The sequence below is a fragment of the Hippopotamus amphibius genome, chromosome 8 (genome assembly GCF_030028045.1).
Source record: "Hippopotamus amphibius kiboko isolate mHipAmp2 chromosome 8, mHipAmp2.hap2, whole genome shotgun sequence".
Taxonomy (NCBI): domain Eukaryota; kingdom Metazoa; phylum Chordata; class Mammalia; order Artiodactyla; family Hippopotamidae; genus Hippopotamus; species Hippopotamus amphibius.
In genome coordinates, this window is record NC_080193.1 from 102,843,633 (window position 1) to 102,867,604 (window position 23,972).

The window sequence follows — 23,972 nt, forward strand, 5'->3', positions numbered from 1 at the left end:
TTCCACTTCCACCAGCAGCCTGGAGAGCTCCTGTCTGTGTGTGCAAAGAAAACAAATTCATTCCAGACAACCCTAATTGCCACAGGCCCCACTGCTCACGAAAATGGTAAAAAGGATTATAATTGTAAATCAATCTTAAAAGATGTGCTGGATAGGACTTCCCTGGTGGCGCAGTGGTTAAGAATCTGCCTGCCAATGCAGGGGACACAGGTTCAATCCCTGCCCCAGGAAGATCCCACATGCCACGGAGCAACTAAGCCCGTGCGCCACAACTACTGAGCCTGCACTCTAGAGCCCGGGAGTCACACTATTGAGCCCTCGTGCCATAACAATTGAAGCTGTGTGCCTAGAGCCTGTGCTCCGCAACAAGAGAAGCCACTGCACTGAGAAGCCTGTGCACTGCAACTGAAGAGTAGCCCCCACGCACCCCAACTAGAGAAAGCCCGCATGCAGCAACAAAAACCCATCGCAGCCAATAAATAAATGAATAAATACATAAATAAATAAATAAAATAACAATTAAAAAATAATTAAAATTAAAAAAAAAAAAAGATGTGCTGTGTGTGAGGGCATCCACATGTAATTTTAGAAGTCCAGAATAGAAACACGAACAATCAGAAAAAGTGAAAATCAGGTTTTGTGGCTGGGTAAAGCACCATCAACTAAGCCATCACTCAGCACATCTGGAATCTGGTGGTTCTCAGGGGCCTAAGGCAACAGCCTTGATTTCTTGGCACAGCCTGGCTCTGAGTATAAAAATCTCCCACTGCCATTGCTGCCACCAGGTTGATGGTGGAAGGGCTTTATCTGTTTTCAGCACAAGGCTGGTCACTGTGAGTTCAGCTGGGTTCTCTGTTGTCTTCCCCTGGATCCGTAGAAAGAGTAAAAGGGCAGGGATAGAGTGGACACTTTCTTTTTCCCAATTTTCCACTTTGTTTTCATTTTGAAATAATTTTAAGTGTACAGAAGAGTTTCAGAAGTAATAGAGCTATGTTTCACTAGCTTCCCCTAATGTTAACGTTTTACATAATCATAGTAAAGTGATCAAAACTAAGTAATGAATAGGCACAACACTATTAACTAAACTGCGGATTTTATTAAAATATCACTGCTTTTTTGTTTTCTTCAGTAGTGACCTTTTTGTTGTTGTTTTTAATGCTGTCAGTTTAGGATGTGGTAGAGCAGATATCCCCAGTAAGAACTACATCCAACACTAAAAAGAAGTGACATCAGAGAAGCTGTCCTATAATCTCCTAATCAATCTAAAGTGCGCAATCAAAGTGAGTGTGCACTTCCTAGGCCCACGTTAATCACAACGCCATCAAACCCCAGACAAGGCCTTGAGGTGCGTTCCAGGCTGCTCACAGTTCCCGAGCTCCTCTGCAGGAATAGTGAAAAGAGCCAGTGACAGCTAGGTCGCTCTTTACGCACACTTGCAACCTGATTCAACCGACAAAGCCACAGAGGCCCGGGTACCACATGGAGCCTAGCCCCACCGCTTACTTAGCTTGACAACTTTGGCCAAGTTACTGAACTTCTTTGAGCTTCAGCTTCCTCCTCTTTGAAATGGGAATGAGATTTGTGAGGCATAAATGAAATAACTCATGCAGCCCCCTACTAGGCACACAGCAAACATCCCTCCTAACCTTAGTTCCCTTTGGAAGACAAAGCCCTTCTCAGAGCCAAGAGTTTTCTCATGTGAGAATCTAGGCCCGTGCTATCTAACAGAACTTTCTGTGATGACGGAAATATTCTCTTTCTGCCCTGTCCCACATGGTAGCCACTACTCACATGTGGCTATTGAGCCCTTCAAATGTAGCTAGTGCAGCTGAGCAACTAAGCTTTTTTTTAATTGAAGTATAGTTGATTTACAACATTGTGTTTGTTACAGGTGTACAGCATAGTGATTCAGTTTGGGGGATTTTCTTTTGCAGACTATATTCCATTATAGGTTATTACAAGAATTGGATATAATTCCTTGTGCTATACAGTAAATCCGTGGAGTAACTGATTTTTAAATTTAATTAAAAATAATTTAAATTGAAATAGTCACATGTGGTTAGTGGCTACGGTATGAGACAGCACATCTCTAGACATTACTTCTTGCTTTGAGAATCTGAGCAAAGAGTAGCCAGGTGTCTGAGCTAAACTGGAGGTATTGCTGGGAATGACGCAATGGGTCAAGGTGTTGCATACGGTCAGAAAAGCCAGAGGAATATTCAGCGAATCCGATATTCAGTGAGTCCATGTCCTGCTCAGCCTAGAAGGAAGGGCTGGTGGGGTGACCGCAGGTGTGTTCCTCTGCCACGCGACAGTGCCAATAGCAGCAGCACAGGACAGTAAGGTGGTCTGCCGCTTTGGAGTTACCATTTATTTTGGAAGCCAGTGGTGAAATGGAAGAAAGCCACAGGGCAGCACTAAAATCCAAATCTCTCTAGCTAGGGGCTAGGGAGCCTGACGATGCTGGCAAGAGAAAGTCTGCACATCTTGGATGGAATGGTAAAGAGCAGTTCCCCGGAACCTGTCTCCAAAACAACGGGGAGTTTCAGGTGATACAGAGCGTTTGGAAACAAGAGTGGAGCATGCGGATACCCTGGGGAGAATCGTCCCTCCCCAAAAAGATCCTTCGCTAGTCCACAGTTCTGTGTTCTGACCAGTTTTACTCTTCGTGCTCTGATATTCACTCTCCACGGAGGCTTTTTAAAGCACATGAACAGTAAGTATGGAAAAAAAAAATCAAACAAACTTTGGTTGGGTTAAACCCTACCACATTTTCAGGGAAGAACAACGTTCAAACGTTCAGTTAGGATCTCTTTCCCTTCTCCCCACCTGCGAGAGTGTGTTTCTCTTTGACATTTGAGCTCCTTTCCCCTGTCTCTGATGTTTTCCTCACTGCCCTTTTTGCCTCCTCACTGAAGCAAAAAGAACAGAGCCTCGGCTAATTACTCTCAGATCAAATAATACTGGTTATTGTAATTGGTCATTGTCCGAAAACACTGAGTTCTTCTTAGCCCTGAGGTTGCCTGGCACGGCTTAGTTAGCTAACTATTCCGGGAATGTCTCTATTATCTGTTTTACTTTGCAAAAGAAACTAGGGATTTGTTGAAAGCTGGTAATAAAAGTCTGCCCTGGTCGGAGCTGAGACTGCGTAGAGAGGGCCTGGGAAAGCATGACCTCCATGAATCACGTTGCCCCTCCTCCAATAGCCACTCAGTGATGTTATTTGGTTTCTCTGTGTCGGAGAATAATAAACCCACTAGGTTTTCTTACAGGCCAACACTCCCTCATTCTCAGGGCCTCGGGCATGGTTGAGGGGCACAAAACAATTTTAATGACCAAACTCACTGAAAGTAAAATGGTTCATAGAGAAAAACTAACAGACTCACAGGTGGCTGCCTCTCCGAGAGGCATCTTCCTGGGGCTGGGGGCCCCCAGATCAAGGTGCTCAGGGGCTGGGTGTTCAGCGGACTGAGGTCCAGGGAAACGTCCCTTCAGCCCTGCTGAAAGATAAGCTTTCTAGGGTGGTGCTTACCTGTTGCAGACTTGCTGAAGGCTCTGAGGCTTAGGCAGTGGGAACCACTCTGGAAAGCAGACACAGACAAGTTGAGAGACAAAAACAACCCTAAAATCCTGTTGCCAAAAATATTATTAAAGTTCTAAATGCTCTTCTTGGCTTGGGGTAAGGGAGAATTCAGTCATCAGGTAGGCAAACTAAATGAGTTTAAGGCTTCTTTGCCCTCTGAATTTTTATGATTCTGTGGAAGGTCACTATTCTGGGTTGAATTGTGTCCTCTCAAATTCACATGTCAAAGTCCTAGGCCCGAGTACCTCAGAATTTGACCTTATTTGGATGGACATTTACAGGGGAAGACAAAGATTATGTAAAGAGACAGAAGGAGAAGACAGCCATCCGCAAGCCAAGGACAGAGGCCTGAACAAATCCTTCCCTCAGAGCCCTCAGAAGGAACCAATCCGGCCAACACCTCAACTTCAGATCTAGCCTCCAGAAGCATGAGACAATAAATTTCCATGGCTTAAGCCACCCATCTTGTGGTATTTTGTTACGGCATCCCTAGCAAACTAAAATAACACAGGCACAATATTTAATGTCTGCTGTGTGCAGAACATGTGCTGAACGCTGGTAGAACACAGAAGTAATCATGAGAAACTTCCCCACTCTTACAGAGCTTACAATTCACTTGAGAGAACGAAACATGCTTGCCCTGCACCCCTGCAAGAAAATTCATGTGATGAACGAGGGGGCAAAGTCTCAAAAACTCAAAAGTGGTGAAAAGTAATGGGACTAATTTTATATGTCATTTACAGTAAATGTGGAAGTGAATCCTGGCTTGAATAACACAACATGGATGATAATAAGATACCTAATTTTCTTTGGAGCACTCTTTACAACACTTACATGTAGATACATGTGTTTCTATTATTTTTTTTGATATTGACACTATTTAACCCAAAATAAAACCACTATAAAAGGAGACATTGTTTTATTCATTCAAGAAATACTAATTAAATGCTTACTCTATGCAAGGGTGATAAAAGGGGCTGCAGGGATGTAGGCTGATGCTGCTTATCAAATCCTTCTATTTCCAACTCCAAATTGAGAAAAGAGTATTTCAACTCTCATCGAAAAGGATGCTTTTGCTGTATACTTTCCTTGGGCCTGAAATGTAATTGTTTTGGTTTTAAAAGCTCTCTTCTTCCAACTCCTATAAGAATGGAATACAGCAAGACTGTTTATCCAACAAGGAACTTAATCATAGTTGGGCAAAAAATGGTTTTGATAATACTGACCTATTCGTGTCTGTATGTGTATAGAAAAAGCCCTGGGAGACCACTCACCTGATCGTGATAATGGTCACTGGGGCTTAACCTTCTCACGTCTACGCTTATTTTCTTGAACTTATTTATTTTAAAATAAAAAGCACATATTACTATGTAACTTCAAAAATAAGTTCAATTAAAGGTGAACTTTATGGTGCTAAGAGTTGTAGAGTGAAAGGCGTGATCAAAGAACATGATTTAGGCTGAGTTTCCAAGGTCAGATGCAATCAAATGTGAACCACTCTGCTGGTGTTTTATAGTCCCAGGTGGGCATTAAAGGACGCACTTGTCTATGCCAGTTATTTATTCTCTCCTCAGGTGATTGTGCCTTAATTCAAATAACCAGTAAAGATAAGAATACCTGGCATTTGTTCAGAGTGTTTATTTCCAAACCACTTTTTGTTGCCTACTGACAGTTTTCCCTGGCCAAACAAAATTAAACTATTTCCTCATTCGGTCATATCCCAACTTCTGATCGATACAGCGAAATCCACTTCAGTGCTCTCCCGTGTTTTGTTTATATGTGCTGGGGTTTTGGCCTCTAGTATTTTAATATAATTGGTAGCTTTAGTGGTGTTCTTGTGGAACATGGGTTTGGAATTAGCTGAATTAGGGTCTGGACACTGAATCTAGGGTTTGAAACTGCTGCTTCAGGTTCACTGAAACCTTAAGCAAGATACCTTCACCATGGCCAGCCTGTTTCCGTAACTGAGGTTGCAGGTCACAGTCACCTCGCAAGGACTAAGTGATTTGTTGAATTTATTGATGCAGTGACATAATGAATGCAACGTGCCAGCCTCACAGCATGAAACAGAATAAATCCTATTTGCTTCTCCTTCTTGCTCTTCCTTTGAAAAGTGATGGGTGATGTAAACCATGTGGAGGTGGGACTCCGGACTTGGGTTTTAAATCCACACTTAACCAGCTGTATGACTTGAGGGTACTGCTTAACCTCATTGGGCCTCTGTTTTCCCATCTGCAGAAATGAGATAATCATACCTCCTGCTGCACAGGACTGTTGTGAGAATTAGAGCAGTGGGTGTAATAGAAGTATTTCCTCACCCTCTGCCTCTTTTCTTTCTGCCTCTTTCTCTTGTTTGATGTATCATGTCTTTCTCCTCCCAGGTTTCAATAAGGTTTCTGCCTTATTGTTCTCCTTGGAAACCCAGAACTTGCTGTTTCATTCCTACGGAAATTCTAATGTGTTCCAAGCTTGAATTCTTACAAGCCTGGCTTAATTTCTTTTGAGTCTTGAGTGTGGGTCACAGGTGTGTTCCTTAGCTGTGTGATGTAGTAACACAAACACAAGCCTGGGCTCAAATCTCCTTTCTGCCACTTACAAGCTCTGGGATTTGGGGGAAATTACTTCACCTCTCTGGTTAAGTAACTCAGAAGTTTCTCAATCTGTAAAATGGGAACACTTTTCCAGTTGCCTGGGAGGATTAGACAAAATCAAGCACTTAGCCTGCGGTAGCGGCTCAATCAATGTTAGTCTTATTACTTTTCTTCTTCTTCTTGTTTCTACCTCTCATTTTGGGGAGGCAACCTGGTCTCACGCAAGTGGTCCTCAAGCCAAGCAGCACACTAGCATCACCTGGGAGAGTTTTTGAACCAAAAGGAAGTCCTGGCTCCACCCCACAGAGTGATTCAATGAGCCTGGGGAGGGCCCGGCATTGGTCCATGGCTGTGTTGTTACTATTATGTTTAATGGTCTCCAGATGTTTCTAGAGCCGCATTAAATGAGGCAGAAGATGCTGGTCTAGCAAGGAGGGCAGGGTCAGCCACTCACCAGTGACTCCGGTACACTTCTCTAAGGCTCATTTCCTCAAGTGGGCTTGTGAAAATTCAATTAATCAATGTACATAAAAGTCGCAGAACACCGTGTCTGATGCATACATGTTTTTCAAGGATGTGAAAGAGGAAGCATGATGAGGGAAAAATCAGTCCTCATAAATTCTACCACCAGAGGATGACTTGTAATAGTGCCCCAGGAGGCAATGTAACAACATTGAACTTGAGGTTCCGTGTGTTGCGTAGACTGTGCCTGACTCTCTTTCCACATCTATTTTGTAGCTATGTTAGCCCAGATAGAGGGACTGAGGTGTGCAGGGTCAGCCAGGTTGCAGTTATGAAGCAGAGACAAAGCTGTGGCCGGCCCTCTGCTCTTATGCATATAACCTGATGTTGAGTGACCTTGCCTCACTCCCACTGATTTTTCCCAGTAGTTAAACTGCAAACGATCAATGAGAGAGTGATTCACAAACAGGCATTTTACCCAGCAGCATTTCAAGAGAAGTCTGTTTCTCTGGCTTCAGTAGCCTCTCAAATCGTAGGTCTGTAGGTAGCTTATTTCCCTTCTTCTTCCAAAGATGATGGTAAATCATTAAGCCAGGTTCATCTCCATCTCCTCCTGCTGCAGTTCTCTTTAAAGGAGTTCTCATTTGAGTTCAATTGGAATTCGAGGCAGGGAAAGCAAAGTAAATTTTGCTTTTGCAAAAGGCAAGTTTAAAAGCTGAACATTTTAATTTCGCAACTGAATGGAGTAAAAGTAAAATGAGGGCCAAACTGTTGCTGCCATGGTAAAATAATGCATTTTTTCATAAACCTTTAAGAAAGCTCATTTCATAACTGATTCAGGTCAACAGAGATTTGTTGGTTGGTTGATAAAATATCACCAGGACCATTTCGAGCCTTAGCTCAAAGTAAAACATTTTCTAGTTACTATAGTCTTACCACAATCACCCTAAGGTTATCTTATAGTGTGGTCTACTGAACTACACCTCTGGAATTTCCCGAACACAATGCATTCTTGAGATACCATATATTTAGATAGTTGATAATGCTGTTAGCCTTATTTCGCTATCTCAAGCAGGAACTTTAAAACGGCTTTGCAGAAATCTGTAGCTCTTCTACCTCCCCCCCAGCCTCACCCCAGATACACACACTCAAGCCCTCACAGCTGCTTGCCACCCTCCTCCTCGGGTAGCTGGCTGGGAAGTTTCCTTAGTCTCTTGCTCAAGGAGTCTGAACTTGGCATTCCTGTTTGGGTGTCATCGGGATGCTCAAAGCCAGGACTCTCGCAGAGGGCACTCCTTGGCATTTGAGCCTGGCACTTCAACTCCCATTGGGGGCTTATCACTTTTCTAACCCTGCATAAAAACTTTTCGTGAATTCCAAGAAGATAGTCCATCCTTGGAAGCCTGTTGCTAAGGCAATGGTCTCTGTAGCGGAAGGGGAAGCCAGGCTTGCTCCTAGTGCACGGGTGGAGACGGTGGAGGTGACGGGCACGGTCAGCAGTCTCCCCTCCCCCCAGGGGCAGGGGTAGTGCCCTGTTTAATGTCTGTCCACCCCCATAGGTGATGTTTGAGTTATAGCTTGAGCATGCCATTCGGTGTTTATGGTACCTAACGATGCATGATTTGACAACATTTATCACTCCCCTGTAGTCTCTACAAACGTTGAAGGGCCACCATATGCAGGTGTTGTGCTCAGCACTGGAAATGCACAAACACAGTACTTGGTGCTCCCCTCGGGCTTACAGCCATATGACTTCCACGGGGTGATGACAGCCACGGCGACGACAAGGATTGTCATCGTTTGGTCTTTTCCAGGCTCTCTGGCTCTTCCTTCTCAGCTTCCAAAGAACCCTTTCCCTTGATTGGCTCCTAAAGTGCTGGTTCCCCTGGGTTCCATCATAATCTTCTTTCTCTACACGCTCTCCCTTGGGCGATTGAATTCACACCTGGAGCTTTAAATACCACTTTAAGCAGGTGACTTCCAATTTTGTATTTCTAGATTAGACCCTTATAATCACAGGCTTGTCTTTCTTTCTTTCTTTGGCCGTGCCACTTGGCTTGTGGGATCTTAGTTCCCCGACCAGGGATGGAACCTGGGCCCTTGGCAGTGAGAGCACAGAGTCCTAACCACTGGACTGCCAGGAAATTCCCCGCAGGCTTGTATTTCTAATTGCTTTTTAGATATCGCCATTTGGTGGTCTTACAGATATCTTAAGCTCGAAATGTTCAAACCTTATACTCATTACATTCCCCACAAATCTGTTCCTTCCCCCTTTTGTTTTCTGTGCCAGTAAGTGGTACTATCATTCTCTCACCCACTTGCTTTAGGTTTCTCCCTCACAAGTCTAATTCAATCAGTTACAACCTCCCCTTGACCCTACCTCCTTCATGCTTTTTATATTTGCCCCGACATTCCTTATCCATTGCTACTGCTCTAGTTGAGACTTCCTATTTATCTTCTAGAATCTAGAGCATTGCCACATTGACTACCACCAATTTAATTCTACATACAGTCTTCCAAGCAATTTGTTCTAAAAGTTAAATCCTGCCATATCACTTCCCTGTTAACAATCATCAAATGCCTTCTCTTTGCTTATCAGTTGGGTCCAAATCCTTAGGATGATTACAAATCACCTTCCAACCTGGTCTGTGTCTACCCTTCCAGGCTAATCTCCAACGCTGGTCCACCACAGAGCCAACATTCTAGCTTCCCTGAGCAATTCACCTGCTTGTATATTACCAAGTACACCTGCTTTCCTACTCCTTTATGTCAAGTTCCTTTGTCTGGAATGTCCTTCCCTTTTGCTCACCTGGAGAAAGGCCACTTCGCCATCCTTGAAAGCCAGCTCATGTCTCTTTCTTCCAAACAGTCCCTAAATTCCCCAGACAAACCAAGGCCTTTTCCCTAGTGTTCCTAGAGGTCCCCAGGGGATCCTGCTATAACAATACTTTCCACATTGTATTATTTATTTGTTTCTCCCTCTAGACTATACCTTGAAGGCAGGTGTCAATGTCTCATTTATTTTTGAATCTCAGTCCCAGCACCTAGCATTCAATAAATATTTGTTGAATGAAAGAAAAATCGATGCTTGGGTGAAAAATAAAAATGAAATAAATTTACTAAACCTTACTCTTAAAATGTAAAAGTAACTCAAGAGGGCCCACTTGTGAGTCTCAGTCTATATCCTACAGAGACCGATGATGTCAGGCACTGGCCAGGAAGGTGAGGAAGGTGTCTCTGGTTTGAACCAGATCCATGATATTTGTCACCTTAAGGCCTTTTTCTTGAACTAGGAAGAAACATAGCAGGGTTTTACTTGGAAAAAAAATTTGTTCTTTAAACTTGCTTTCCCTCATTTGCAATTTTTCCTAATCTTAACTACTTTAAGATCATCTAGTCCCCCTCAATAAAAACTGATAATTGCCACCAAATAAATTAAAGATGAGAAAATTAAAAGTAAATGTAGAAACTAGGAGAAACTATTAATGAAGATCAAAGTGGGCCGTGTATCTAAATGAGTTTCACTGCGTGATTGGGGGCAGGTTAATAAAGATGTTACTAGTGACTCCCATGAGCCTTTGCCACACTCCAGAAGTATGACAGCAGTGAGCCTGATGGTGGTTCACAGATTTGATGAACATTGTGGCTTCATTAGCTGGAGCAGGCAGGGGTGCCTGCTGGAGTCCCAGGGCACACTCCAGAAACAAGTCACCAAGCTCACAGATTCTAAAAGCAAGCCTGGGTTAAAGGACATAATCATTTGGAAAGGAACTTGGAAAAGTATTATTGGCCGATCCCCAGCCTAGGGCATTGTTTTATGACCAAATTATATTTGCCCTTGAAGGGTAACATGGAATTACCTCTGAGCACCAATTTGGAGTCCAACAGGTTGAATATTTGGGGTCACCCCCTTCCTGGCTGGGTGACCCTGGGCAAGGCACATACCTCCTCAAGCTTCAGCTCTCTCATCTATGAAGTAGGAATGATAACATTGCCTCTGTTGGATAGAGCTGTTGTGAATCCAAGTAGAATGATGTATGTAAAGTGACTAATAGTTAGTGCTCAATATATAATTATTATTTTATCCAGAAATAAGGTGAATAATAACTGACATGTACTTTCTTGCCAAAGCAGACAGAACAAGGATTATTAAGTCCAGAGGTACCGCTGGAACTAGAACCCAGGTTTTCTAACTTCTGGCCATTGATTTCATTTAACAAATATTTATTTACTACTATGTGCCAGTTTCGCGGGCAGGTATAAAATACTAGAAACACTGGAAATAGTCAGGTTTGCTTTATAGAAAACCTCAGCACTGTTTCCACTCTACTGTGCTTTGGGTAAAACCAACAGTGACAACACGAATGCTGTCTGTGATTTAGTGGCCCTTACTGGACACCCATTGTGTAGATAATAAGGATTCTCCCAGGAAAGAGCCCTGTGGCCACAGTGTGGGCAGGCATTTCACAGCAGTTTAGGATGGGGAGCAGAAAAGAGCCTTCCGCAGAAGGTCTTAACAGGCACTCAAGCTGACTCAGGTAGGTGTCTGAAAACTGCAGTTCAGCTCTTAGGGTGTGTGAATTCAGGCAGAATTTAGGCCCAAGCAAACAAAAACCAAAGTCAGTTCTGGCTTAGGAGGTGTGCCTGACATCTAGAAGGAAGTCAAGAATTCTAAGGGAGCTAAATAGAAAGAAACAGGCATAGCATCAGCTCTCACACACCTGTCACTGAGTCTGAACCCTGGTGAGTCATTGAGCCTCTGAACTTACACGAAGGATGTGAAAAAAAGATGGGAATTAACTTCTGTTGGTCACTGCCTAAAAGTTAGGCATTGTGGATGTTAACTAAGCTTATGGTGGTAATCGTTTTGCAATATATACGTATACCAAATCAGTATGTTGTCTGCAAAATGAGACAGAGGGACATAACATGGTTAACAGAAGGAAAACAAGGCCTGGCTGTGGATGGACCCATCTCCACCCTAGGAAATGCCTCTGTGTGGACCAGGGAGAAAGCCTCTGTTTCCTCAGGTGTAAAACTGTGCTACTCTGACCAGCATGGACCCCAGCAGACAGTATAAGGATTAGTAATTATGTATGCCCTGTGCCTGGCACATAGGGAACACTTTTTAAATGATAGGATTGCTCCCATTTTGCAGATTAGGGAACTGGGAAAGAAATAAGTTCCCCAAGTACGCCCAGAGAGTACAGGGTGGAGCGTGGACCTGCTGCTCCATGAGTTGATGCCAGTGACTAAAATCTCTCTTACCGGTATCCTTCCCCTTAGTTCAATCCACTGAATAACTCCCTTGGCTAATGGCTCATTCTGTCGAGTGGACACTGATGCACAGCTTAGATTGTGTTCACAGCAAACACACAAAGACATACTCAGAACCCTCTGAGCCCCAAGCGTGGTAGCTCTTTGTCATCCCAACATGGACAAGGAGCATTTTAGATTTTTAGTCATCACCTATCCTATAGTGGTGTCAGATAAAGTGAAGCTCTCTGCTGAATTTCAGGTCAAAATAAAACATTCCCAGGGTGAGGCTAGATTGCGGTGCGATGATGCTCTTTGATGCCAGTATTCTGTCCCCGTTATTTCTTGCTTCCACCTGGTGGTCAAAAGTTGAAAAAGCAGGCGTACTGAAAATAACTAGGTGTCAGCAGGATCCATTTGCCTATCGTTTATAGGGCATCTGAATCTGGGTCCCTGCAGGGCTTTTAGTACCGCTTTCCTGCCTTTTGATTTCTACCAAGTTCCTCCAGTGGAAAATTTTTCCACGTGCAGTGTTCTTTCCTGGGGCCGAAAGAACCAGGATAATCCCGGCTGCTTCCCTGCAGCTGAGCTCATGTCACAAATCAGGCATGATTTTCAGCAGATATTTCTTTAAAAGTTTGAAGGCCTCTGTGGACTCTATTCCCTTCTCAACGGGAACAGGCATCAAAGAGACGGGAATAAAATGCTTTGCACGCACATCAGGAACTAATTGCCAATTTGGCAAATGCACTGACTAATGTCATGCACTGTTATTTCTAAATCCTCTCCTGTCCTTGACCCCCAGTATCTAGATGTAAACTTGGAACCATTAGTAGAGAAGGATAAAGTCTTCTGGTGCCTCAAATGGAATTGAGAGGGATTTAAACTAGGTGCTTTTGAGTGTGGTGAAATGAACCCAGCAGTACATTAATGCTAGGATTTGAGCTCACACAGCATGAGCGCTTTCAAAAACCGTGTTTAAGGAAGCAAACAGAGCCACGACAGACCCTTTCAGGGGAGCAAAAGGAGTTGGATGAAACAATCAATGACACATTAAAAAACCACAACTGGGCTGCAATCATGTGGGCAGGATCTGTGCATCTAATGAGATGGTGACTGGACAACCTCCAGAGGGGTAAGGCCTCCGTTTACTTTAGCTGAGAAATGTCTAAATATTTAGTTGATTCTCTTAAAAGCCTTACACGAGTCTGTAGCAAACTGGTCTTTAGGGTATGATCTTACTGGCTCTATACTGCCATTGGGAGGGCTATTTAAAGGGAATTTGGAAAAGTCAGAATATATTACCACTGAAAGTACAAGTGTTAACTTTTGTTTTCCTCTCAAAATTAACTCTTTTTATTGTCCTCCAAATATTTAGTTTAGGACCAATACCTTGCCAGTCAATACTTTACTTTTTATATATACTTTATTCTTATTGGTTCCAGTTGGGCCCGAAGTGCTTGAGGCTAAAAAAGGGGAGGAACTCCTGAGCACATTTTCTTGGGAGCCAGAGGGGAAGCTAAGAGGGCTGAGAGAGCTTTGTAAAGATGTCTATAGGGGTCCACCCTTTACATTCACACTACTGTCTTGTATCAGCAGATTTCAGTCAAGATCAATATCCAGTTTGCTCTAAGCTTCTGGGATCCTCTGTGTCACAAACACAGTGCATCCCAGATATGGTATCAATTGGGGCTTTAAACTTTTTAGACATTCTGACAGTAGACTCCCCTCCAGCGTGCCTTCTTTATTATTGCTTCCCGTGGACTCTTACGAAGGATCACCGAACTGCTCCCCTCCCCCACCGCAGGAGGCCAGCACAGACCCCGCTCCCGCCAGTTTGATTAATGTGTCTTGGCTAATTGTGTGCAAGATGGCAGGCCTTTAGCAAGTGTGACCAGTTTATTGTTCAGCCAATCACAGGCACCTCAGTTAGCATGTGAAAAGGGGGTGTGTGACCGGGGAGGGTGAGTGTTCTGGCGGCTGAGTCAAAGGAGGAGCGTTTTGGGGGGTCACAGAGCAACACCCACTTCTTTGAGGGGATGTTACTATGCTCTACTAAACCTGTAAACCTCCTACTCAAAGCACTTTTTTTCTCCTCCCTCTTTTTTCAAGGAGATCTTTTTTTCCCATGGTGCAAGCAAGGCAAGACACTGGCTACTCTGCAGATGGAGTTCACGTTCCAGGGTTTTTAATATTTCACTTTTATATTTCTGTTAGAGGATGATCCTGCTGAGAGTCTGGGAATCCGTGCTCGTCAGAACCCCCTCACTGACACTTGGATATATTGCTCTGAAAGCTATCCCAGGAGAAAAGATTAAACAAAAAAAAGCCTACTTTTCAAAGCCTACTTCTCAATCTGCCCACATCAAAATAAGACAACTGGCCCTTTGAAGTGGAAGACGCAGAGTTCTCAGCCAGCTTGCTTAAAATGGGGGCTGAGGATGGGGGAGAGAAGGAAGGAAGGGAGGAAGAAAGGAAGGAAGGAAAGAAAGAAGGAAAGAAAGAAGGGAAGAAAGAAGGGAAGAAAGGCCAGTGTGTAAAATTATATACCTTTCTTCCCTCACCCAGATTTAATCAGGCACAAGAGTCTGAATTAATGGTGAGAAAACTTACAACCCCGCTCATCAGTGGCCCAAGAAAACAGGTTAGAGAAACCTGTCCAGCTGGGTCAGCACCAAGTGTTTTTTTAAAACCTGTACAAACAGAAACTGTATTGTTCATACACAGTCCAGACAAGATCTGGAAAGGGCAGAGTGGCCACAGATGCACATTGGATGGTTCTCTAAGTTCTGAGCTCCCCAGCTCCCTCAAAGTTGTGCGGCTGAATTGAAAGTTTGGGGGCTCTTAGAATGAAAAGGAAAGGAATGGAAATCTCATCAAGAATGGTGTTAACAGTTCTCCTCTGTGACATTTTTTTGGCTCCCATCCCCTCTTCTGGTCCCTTAATGACTGGAGCTCAAGTCCCTAGAAGCAGCAGCAACAGCTCAGGGATGGGGGTTGGGCGGGGGGTGGCTCGAAGGGACTTCTTAAATCCTATAAGGGGATGTTCCTGTGGATGTGGATGGCCATTTAAAAAGTCTTTGTGACTGAGTTATCAATAGTACTGACCCTATACCCCAAATATGCTGGACTTTTAAGATTTACAGGTACAAGCTGAGACCTCTTGGCTGAGGCTAAGGTTACGACTCTCTTGCCTTCGTAAGCCTAGCCTGGCGCACAGCTCTACACTGCCCAAGCCCGTGGAAGTGGGGCTCACAGATGGGCACCACCCCCTTTAAGGAGAGCTGGTGAAAGAGTGCGGATGAATGAATACAAACCCAGCCTTTTAGAGACCCATGAATGTGCCGAATTCATCTATGCAGACCCAGCACATAACGCAGTGCCTGGCAGATAGCAGGTGCTCAAAAATTTTTGACTTATTTGAATTAAATTGAATCCTTACTAGAAAAACAATGCAAAGTATGAACCCTATTGATGTTGGGCCTGGAGAATTCTCTTCATAAATAAAAAATTGCATATTACTTTGAAATGACAGCAAAATAAAAAATGCAACATATTTCTCGCTGTTTTACTGGAACCCGGTTATCTTATTTAGTACAGAATCTGGCAGGGAAACATTTTGGACAAGTTTCTATCATTATTGTTCTCACCAAGGATCACTGTTTATTGCCTGAATCAACCTGAAACCCAAATGTTTCAAGTTTGGGGGAACAGCATATGCTCACCATGGCAGCTTTGTATTGAGATCATTCAAATTGTTTTCAACAACCCATCTGTGACCCTAAACTTCTGCTTGCATCCATGTTAGGAAGCTGAGGGGTCCCATTTTCACCTGGAGAGTAGAGTAGGTAGGGAGAGGTATAGGCAGGGTAGAAAAAGATGAGATCCAGGTTCTCCTGGAAGTTGTAGCAACTGGAGATAGCATCTATTGCAGACTGGACCATGATCTCTACAAGAGGACTGTTCTTTTTCCTCTCTGTCTCAAACCAAAGGGAAAAGGCATTATTCCAAACCCTGTGGCGAGAGAGTGGCATTTTTCTCTTGCTAAACTCAGGCAAAATCATTTGAAATGGTAAACTATTTGGAAATGATCCTAACACAATTTAGCAATGCATATAGATCATTCACAAAGCAGCTGAAATGACTTTACAGTTGGTCTTTAGCTGCTGTAGGTTTTCCATAACCCTGGTTATTCTGAGATGCCCGAACCTTATGTATAGCTCTTTGAGCAAAAGGATTAGATGCTGGAGAAAAAAATAAATAAAAAAAATTCCCTCCTATGTCTTTTGTTTTTCACTTTAATTGCCTTTAAAATTGCCCCACAATTTCCTGTTCTCATAAAACCCTTCCAGGATAACCTCATACCAAAGTTAGTAATGACAGCAGTTTGGGGAGATTCCATTTTTAATTATGGGAGAATGGAAGAATATAAAGACTAGAAAATCAGCCTTGGGCCACATTCTCCTTAATCTTGTACATACTTACCTCCCTTTTAATCCTGCCTGCAAGAGTCCAGTTCTGGTGTGGCCATTACTTGCTTCTCAACCTCTGATATGGTCTTTCAACCTAGTGCTCATTGCTTGTCTCCTCTCTTCTGTCTCAACATCCTTGAAGTGACAACTGGGTAATCTGACCTCTCTGGCATGTCCTTGGGACCATTTCTTAAAGACATCCTCCATGGTAACACTTGCAACACTTCCAAATCCACCCCCAGGAGCCAGTCTTGGAGGACGAAATGTGTGACAGAAAATGACCAACTGTTAGGTCTAGAGACAATGGATGAACTCTTCTATAATACAGAGACATCTTACCTGGCCTGTCCTAGGCCTAGTGAGCCTCTCCTTCCCCTCTATTGTATTAACTTTCTTTTTATACTTTATGAGGTACAATAGCCTAGCAAATAAACTCAATGATAGTCATTGCGCTCAAAAATGAGACCATCTTTTGAATTGTCTTTTTAAGCCATTGGGTATTTGGAAATGGATGTGGAATCCACAGTATAATCATTTCAAATTGTTATTCAGCTTGTTACTTGTATTTTACAGAGTTGGAGAACTGATCTAATTCAACTACTATTTCAATATCCCCCTCGTAAAAACATTAGTCAGGGAATATGAGTCTAAAAAGCTGTCTAGAGCTATCTACACCGTTAACAATTAAAGGAGGACACCCTGTTTGTGTGGCCAGTGCTCTCACACTGCTAATTTGCAGAGCTTTCAGAAGCTCAAGTCGATATTACCTGGATTGTAGTTAGGTAGCTTGGAAACTCCAGGCCATGTATCCTCTGTAGGGACTCCCAGCACCTATATAAAGCCAAAGAAAGACAAAGAAAGATGAGGGGCAGATGAGGTGGATGGAGCAGGTGTGGAGACATGAAGGACACATCTGGGAAGAGCAGGGAAGAACTGACTATATGTCACATTATGCCAGCTGATGTGTACAAGAAAGAAACGTCAGTGTTTCCAACATTTGTAGTTTCATGGGCAAAACTGCAGAGTATTTCTATGGTCCTGTGTGTCAACTTGACTGGGCTAAAGGATAACCAAGATAGCCAGTAAAACATTATTTCTGGGGTGTCTGTGAGGGTGTTTCTGGAAAAGATTAGTATTTGAATCAGTACACTGAATAAAGAGATTGGCCCTCACCAATCTGGGAGGCATCATCCAATCGGTAGAGAGCTTGAATAAAACAAAAGGGTAGAGGAGGGGCAAATTTTCTCTCTCTCTTCTTGAGCTAGGACATCCTCTGCCGTTTGGACATTGGAGCTCCTAGTTCTCTGGGCTTCAAGATTCTGAGACTTATACCAGTGGCTCCCTTAGACTGTACCACCAGCTTTCCTGGTTCTCCAGCTTGCAGAGGACATATCTCAGCCTCCATGAAATCACATGAACCAATTTCCATAAGAAATCACAAGATACACACACACACACACACACACACACACACACACACACACCTCCTATTGGTTTTGTTTCTCTGGAGAACCCTGACTACTACAGATCATATAACCTTGCTTAAAGTCATATTTTCATCCCTAAATATCTATAGGCATACCTTGGAGATATTATGGATTTGGTACTACACACTAAAGCGAATATTGTAATAAAGTGAGTCACACAAATGTTTGGTTTCCTGGTGCATATAAAAGTTATGTTTACACTATGCTATGGTCTATTAAGTGTGTAACAGAGCAACATACATACCTTAATTAAAAGACCCATGTGTGTACATTAACTTAAAATGCTTCCTTGCTAAAAGTTGCTAACCATCATCTGACAGTGCAGGCTTGCCACAAAACCTCAATTTGTTTAAAAAAAAAAAAAAGAAAGCAATGTCTGCAAAGTGCAAGAAAGTGAAGCACAATAAAATGAGGTATGTCTGCTGTACTGCATGGTCCCATACACTAGGATGCTATATTTGGAGTTGGCAATATACAGAGATAGGAGTGGCAAAGTGTCCCTTTGCCTTACATCAGATGACTCTCTCTCTCTCTCTCTCTCTCTCTCTATATATATATATATATATACATATATCAACAGGAGACACTTGACAGTTTAAATTATGCCTCAGCATGGGCATTCAGCTGTTCCCTGATGTGCTCAAATTAAAAAGGGTTCAGATTACTGACCTTTAGGCAGTGGAATGTTGGCTAAAAATGATCCCAAACCTAACTCTAGTCTTTTCAACCAAATCCATCTCGTCTGCTTGTCTTCTCTGCGGCCCAGCAGCTTGGAACACGGTATTCGGTTTTTAATAGGTGGATAGTAACAGTGACAACACCACTTGAGAAAGCTCCCTTGTGCTTTGGATTTTACCAAACTGAAGCTTTAGTTTTTAATTACTATGAAAAGTCTCTTGGAGTATAAAGCCAAACACTTCAGATTTTGGATGGTGCTGTTACTGTGAGTTCCCTTGCAGGCAAAATCGTACCATTCTTTTAAGATAATCACAAAAGCCCAATGCCCGTTATAGCTGGGAGCCGGAATAATATTGCTTTTGTGAAATGTTAGTAAAGCACTAGTAGCTTTCGTACACCACTACAACATAACTCTTCTTAGATGCATACCTCAGTACAAGTCTTTTTAGAAGCATCTCTCATAGAAAAAGCCTAGTGAATCTATTTGTAAGATGCTGGATACAGAGGCTGGCCCAGTTGTTATGGCAGGTAGTCAACTGCCCAACAATGACTGATAACAATGGATGAGGAACCCAGAAGGCATTTAATATCTACCAGCTTGCTGACTAGGACTCGGGCTGAGAAGTACACTTTGTGGTGCCTGTTAAGCTTGTCCTCAAACAAAAGACACTGAAGTGCCATTTTCCCTCATATAATAATAAAAATTAAGCCACCCAGTAGAAGCTTCTTTCTTTGATCCATTCCCTAAACAAATGAAGAGCTACTGAGAGGATTACAGGCTTTTCCTATCAGCCACCCTGAGCAGGAGGAAACAACTAAGAATTCTGGAATCCATTTTGAAAAACCAACCGGACTAATTCTTCTTTTGTGGGAGAGGGCCAGAGGATGGGATGCTTACTCTTCTTTGTTAACCCTCCATCTTACGTATTTGCACAGATGTGGATGTAGACAAGTGGGTGGGGTGATTCACATGTACCCCTACGTCTTCTGCTGCCTGGCAAAGCACGATGAAGAGGAAGCAATAAAGGAAATAAATAAAGACCACATCCATATCTTCTCTAAGGTAAAAGTTACCAGAACTGTTGGTTACTTTGTATTATTGTGTAATTAAAGCCAACAAAATAGATATCAACAATTTTGGAATGTTGTACTAAAAGGTTTAAGCCTGAGATTTTAAAAGTTTAAACGAAAATTCAATATCCTTTATTTGGAAATTTGATGCTCAGTTTTTATTTGAAAGTTATTGAATTCATTTTCACTTGAGAAAATTACTAAATCTCCGCTTCACTGGCTGGGAAACTGAAAACCAAAAATTGTTGATTTACTCCCTCCCTGAAGGCTCTTAACAGGCAGCTAGTGAATGCTGTGTTTGAAACCACAGTGGGCTGCAGGGGCTGTTTTCTGCCTTTGTTGGAATGGAAACCAAAGGCATTTTGATTAATGGCTTTAAAGTCTGCATAGTTTATTTTATTCTGATTTTAGAACCACATCCAGTATTATTTGCTAAAAATACTTATTGAAAGAATTAGATTTCTAAAAAATTGATTGAAAAATCAATGATAGCCATTCAGATGTAAACACACACACACACACACACACACACACACACACACACACGGAGGCATTTCAGAAAGATGGTAAAATAAAGATTTAGGACTTCTTATTATGTCTTTATTCCTGAGAGTGATATCTCAGAATAAATGTTAAGGAAAGTTGTGATTAGAGGTTGGGAGACGTAGACAGACCATTGCTTTCAAAGGAACAATTCCTACATCAAATATCATAGAACCTGAAATAGCTTTCCTTTTTTGTCTGTGTAGACCACCTTTAGTAAAACACAATTCAGGAGCCATTTGTAATGTTTGAATTTCCAAGTTGCTTGGGACTAGTAGTATAAAAGACAACACACTGCTGAATGTGTTCTCTCTTTGTCCTCAGAACATTTAACAACAGATGTGGTAACAAAACTGTGGTCTCTACCTGCTTGGACAGAACCAGAGGGAAAAAGAGATGTAATGAATCTGACCTCGTGGTGCTCATAAAGGAGAGCTAAGCAACATAGAACTATCTCCTGATCAGTACAGATTGAAAGTCAACAATAAGCTATACAATTCAATAAACCTGAGAAATAACCACGGGGGTTGGGGAGCGAGACAATAAGCAGAGAAGAATATTATGATTAAGAATGATAGAAGCTACAATATTCTCTTAACACTTTGTTCAAAGAGGTCACAAGTTCATGGAGTCAGATAATCAAATATCCTTTAAGACTCTAGAGACCCAGGGAGAGAAGTTATGAGACTTGTTTTATTTCCCAACCTGAAGTTAGAGCTGGGTTCAGAACTCTTGTCTCCTAACACCAGGCCAGTGTTATTTCTAATGTGTTTACTTGTTTTAAATTTGTAATGAGTTGTCATAAATGTCAAAATAAACTCCTTCTGATTTACTGCAGTGTGATAAGAATAATGGTAGACGTGAACATGGCTTCTGTGGCAGGACCTGTTGGACCCATTTGTTAAGATGTTTGTTTTGGTTGCATCACTCATGTTCTGGTACTTTATGTCCAGACACAAGTCCAAACTTCTCACTTACTGGATTACCTAAAGCATCTTCAGATGGCCAGTGTCAGTCACCAAGACCAGTCCTGGAAACTTGAACCAATAACTAGAGAGCCATCAGGCTCTAGGAAATGTCTAACTCATTTTTTCCATTCTATGATTTCTAAATGCTGTGCTAAATGCAAAGAACTGTAAAATGATTGCTTTTAAGGACATAATCATTTAAAAATAGGAAGTAATGTAAAAAAACCAGTTTATACACAACTCTTCAAATATCCTAATAGCATAACTTATCTCAGTATTACAATTTTTAACTATCTATATATACATACATCTTTTTTGTATCTGTACATAGTTTATGTTTGTTTTACATATATTTACTTATATTCCACCCATCACCCCACCTAGACTGAACAACAGTTGAAAGCACAGATCATGCATTCTTCCTATTCTTTCCATTTTTCCCATGCCATGTAACATCTCATAAGATAATGAGTATCCAATAAGTATTGCTTCCTGATTAAATGACTAGGAAAGACTTTTCAGATGTGTAGAAGATCACTGCAGGGTCCGGTCTAGGCAGTGCTATTTGTGCTTCCTCTAAGGTGGACAAGAAGTAATACTAAGTGGGAGAACACTAACAGTCAGATTAAATATTAGGAAATGCCTGTTAACGGTTTGGTCATTGAAATATCTCTATGAAAATAATTTCTGTGAGAAAGACAGCAAACATTTACGGAGCACGTACGGCACATGGAGCTCGCTGGGCATCTGATCTCAGGAAATGCTCACAGCAAGGTCAGAAGGTCATTATCACTAGCCCCACTTAACAAACGAGGAAACCGAAACTCAGAGGGACTACGTAACTTCTTTTTTAAGAAATTTTATTGAGATATAACTGACATACAATAAACTGCATATATTTGAAGTGTACAATTTGATATATTTTTTCTTATTAGTCATGGGACTAAGTAACTTTTTAACGTTCGTCTTGCTAAAAAGTGGCTAGAATTCACATCCTGGTCTTGGACTCTAATTAGTTACATTAAGCTGCCTCCAGCTTAGATAACGTACAGCATCCAATGGTACTTTTTGAAAGTAGCAGTTTACTGGTCTTGCAGGAGAGTTTTGAGAAAAAAAATTCTTTTGGTTTGAAAAATGTTTTTTTTAGTTTTTGAGTGCTTCCCAATTTTTTCTATGTCCCTCCGTGATAGACCCCATGTTTCCAAAAGAAAGCTTAGTGGCATGAATAATCTCTATAAAATGTCTTTAATTTCACAAAGGACATTTTATTTTCTTTTGACATTCAAATAGCACAATGTTTTCTGGGTCATGAATCTGTAGCACTAGACTGGTTTGCACAGAACATCTTCATAAAGGTGAGCCATTAACCCTCCAGACAATAGCAACTAACTCTTCCCTTTCCCTAAATGTCCCCTGAGGATTTTCCTCACCTTCATGTGTGTATTAAAGATAAACTCATATATTTTTTTAAATAAATGAAGGACTCCACAGTGGAAACACAATTCAAAAATAAAAATTTTATACCATTCCCGGAAAGGTAAAATGTTTGGGGCCACTAAATCAAAATCATAAAGAAGTTTAAGGAAAGACAGGTGTCCTCAACTGCACACAAAAATCCTACTCTGGGGCTTCCCTGAGGGAGTAGTGGTTAAGAATTCGCCTGCTAATGCAGGGGACACGTGTTTGAGCCCTGGTCCAGGAAGATCCCACACGTCACGGAGCAACTAAGCCCGTGTGCCACAACTGCTGAATCTGTGCTCTAGAGCCTGCGAGCCACAACTACTGAGTCCATGTGCTGCAACTACTGAAGCCCGCGCACCTAGAGCCCATGCTCCGTAACAAGAGAAGCCCGCGCACCCAACGAAGAGCAGCCCCTGCTCCCCACAACTAGAAAAAGCCTGCGCACAGCATCAAAGACCCAACACAGCCAATAAATAAATGAATAAATAAATTTATAAAAAAAAAATCCCACTCTGCAATATTTCCCAAGATACCTGATTGGGAAGCTGTTAGCAAGAATGCTCTAGATGCCTGCTTGAAGCAAGCAAACTTGAAAGGGAGCAGAATCCAGGATACATGTGATACCCTCCCCCACCCCAGTTTAAAGCACTTGACACATGCTACAGTACGGAGGGATCTTGAAAACATTATGCTAAGTGAAATAAGCCAGACACAAAGGACAAATACTGTTATGATTCCACTTACATGAAAATCTAGAATGGGCACATTCATAGAGACAGAAGGTAGATGAGAGGTTACCAGAGGCTGCGGGCAGGGAAAATAGTGAGCTGGCTGGTTGAGTGTATACAGAGCTTCTGTTTGGGATGATGGAAAAGCTTTGGAAGTGGAAGGTGGTGATGGCTGCACAGCTACGGGAATACATTTAATGCTATGAACTGTACTCTTAAAAATGGTTAGAATGGTAAGTTTTATGCTATATGTATTTAACCACAATTTAAAAATCATCAAAAAAGACAGCAATATATAAATGACTATAGTACATGGCATATAAGCTACAAGGGACATAAAAACAAAGTACATAATGGTGCAAATGAGTACCATTAATGAGTAAAGAAATGGAACCACACACTCAAAAGTACCCTGTTACCTTAGGAATCTGGTTTTGGAGGAGCATGGTACGTAATATACTTCTCTCACATGAACGTAGGAAGCCTTTGTTTTATCAGGGTTCTATGAAAATTCAGTGTCCTGTCTTCAGTTGACAAAGACCCAGGGCCAAATTTTGGTGGAATTAGAGGTGGGGTTGTCAGGGCAGGGATGTGTTTAATTAGCAATGGCAGAAACGGCCCCGGGAGGCTGGCAGTAATCACCGGGAGGAAGTGGATTCGTGGGCTGCCACA

The 23,972-nt window shown here is 42.1% G+C and overlaps 1 protein-coding gene across 5 annotated transcripts in view; it reads right to left on the reverse strand.

Annotated features, from left to right (window-relative positions):
* Positions 1–23,972, reverse strand: part of CDK15 (cyclin dependent kinase 15) — a 102,652-nt gene that overhangs the window by 16,967 nt on the left and 61,713 nt on the right. For all 5 annotated transcript variants that reach the window (XR_009055206.1, XM_057746887.1, XM_057746886.1 and 2 more), the window contains 2 exons: positions 17,132–17,195; positions 3,533–3,581 (listed from right to left, as the gene is read on the reverse strand). Coding sequence is in view for 4 of the 5 variants with exons in the window: in XM_057746887.1 (XP_057602870.1) it covers positions 3,533–3,581; positions 17,132–17,195 (113 nt within the window). In the remaining variant the exon portion in view is untranslated. The remainder of the gene's footprint in view (positions 1–3,532; positions 3,582–17,131; positions 17,196–23,972) is intronic.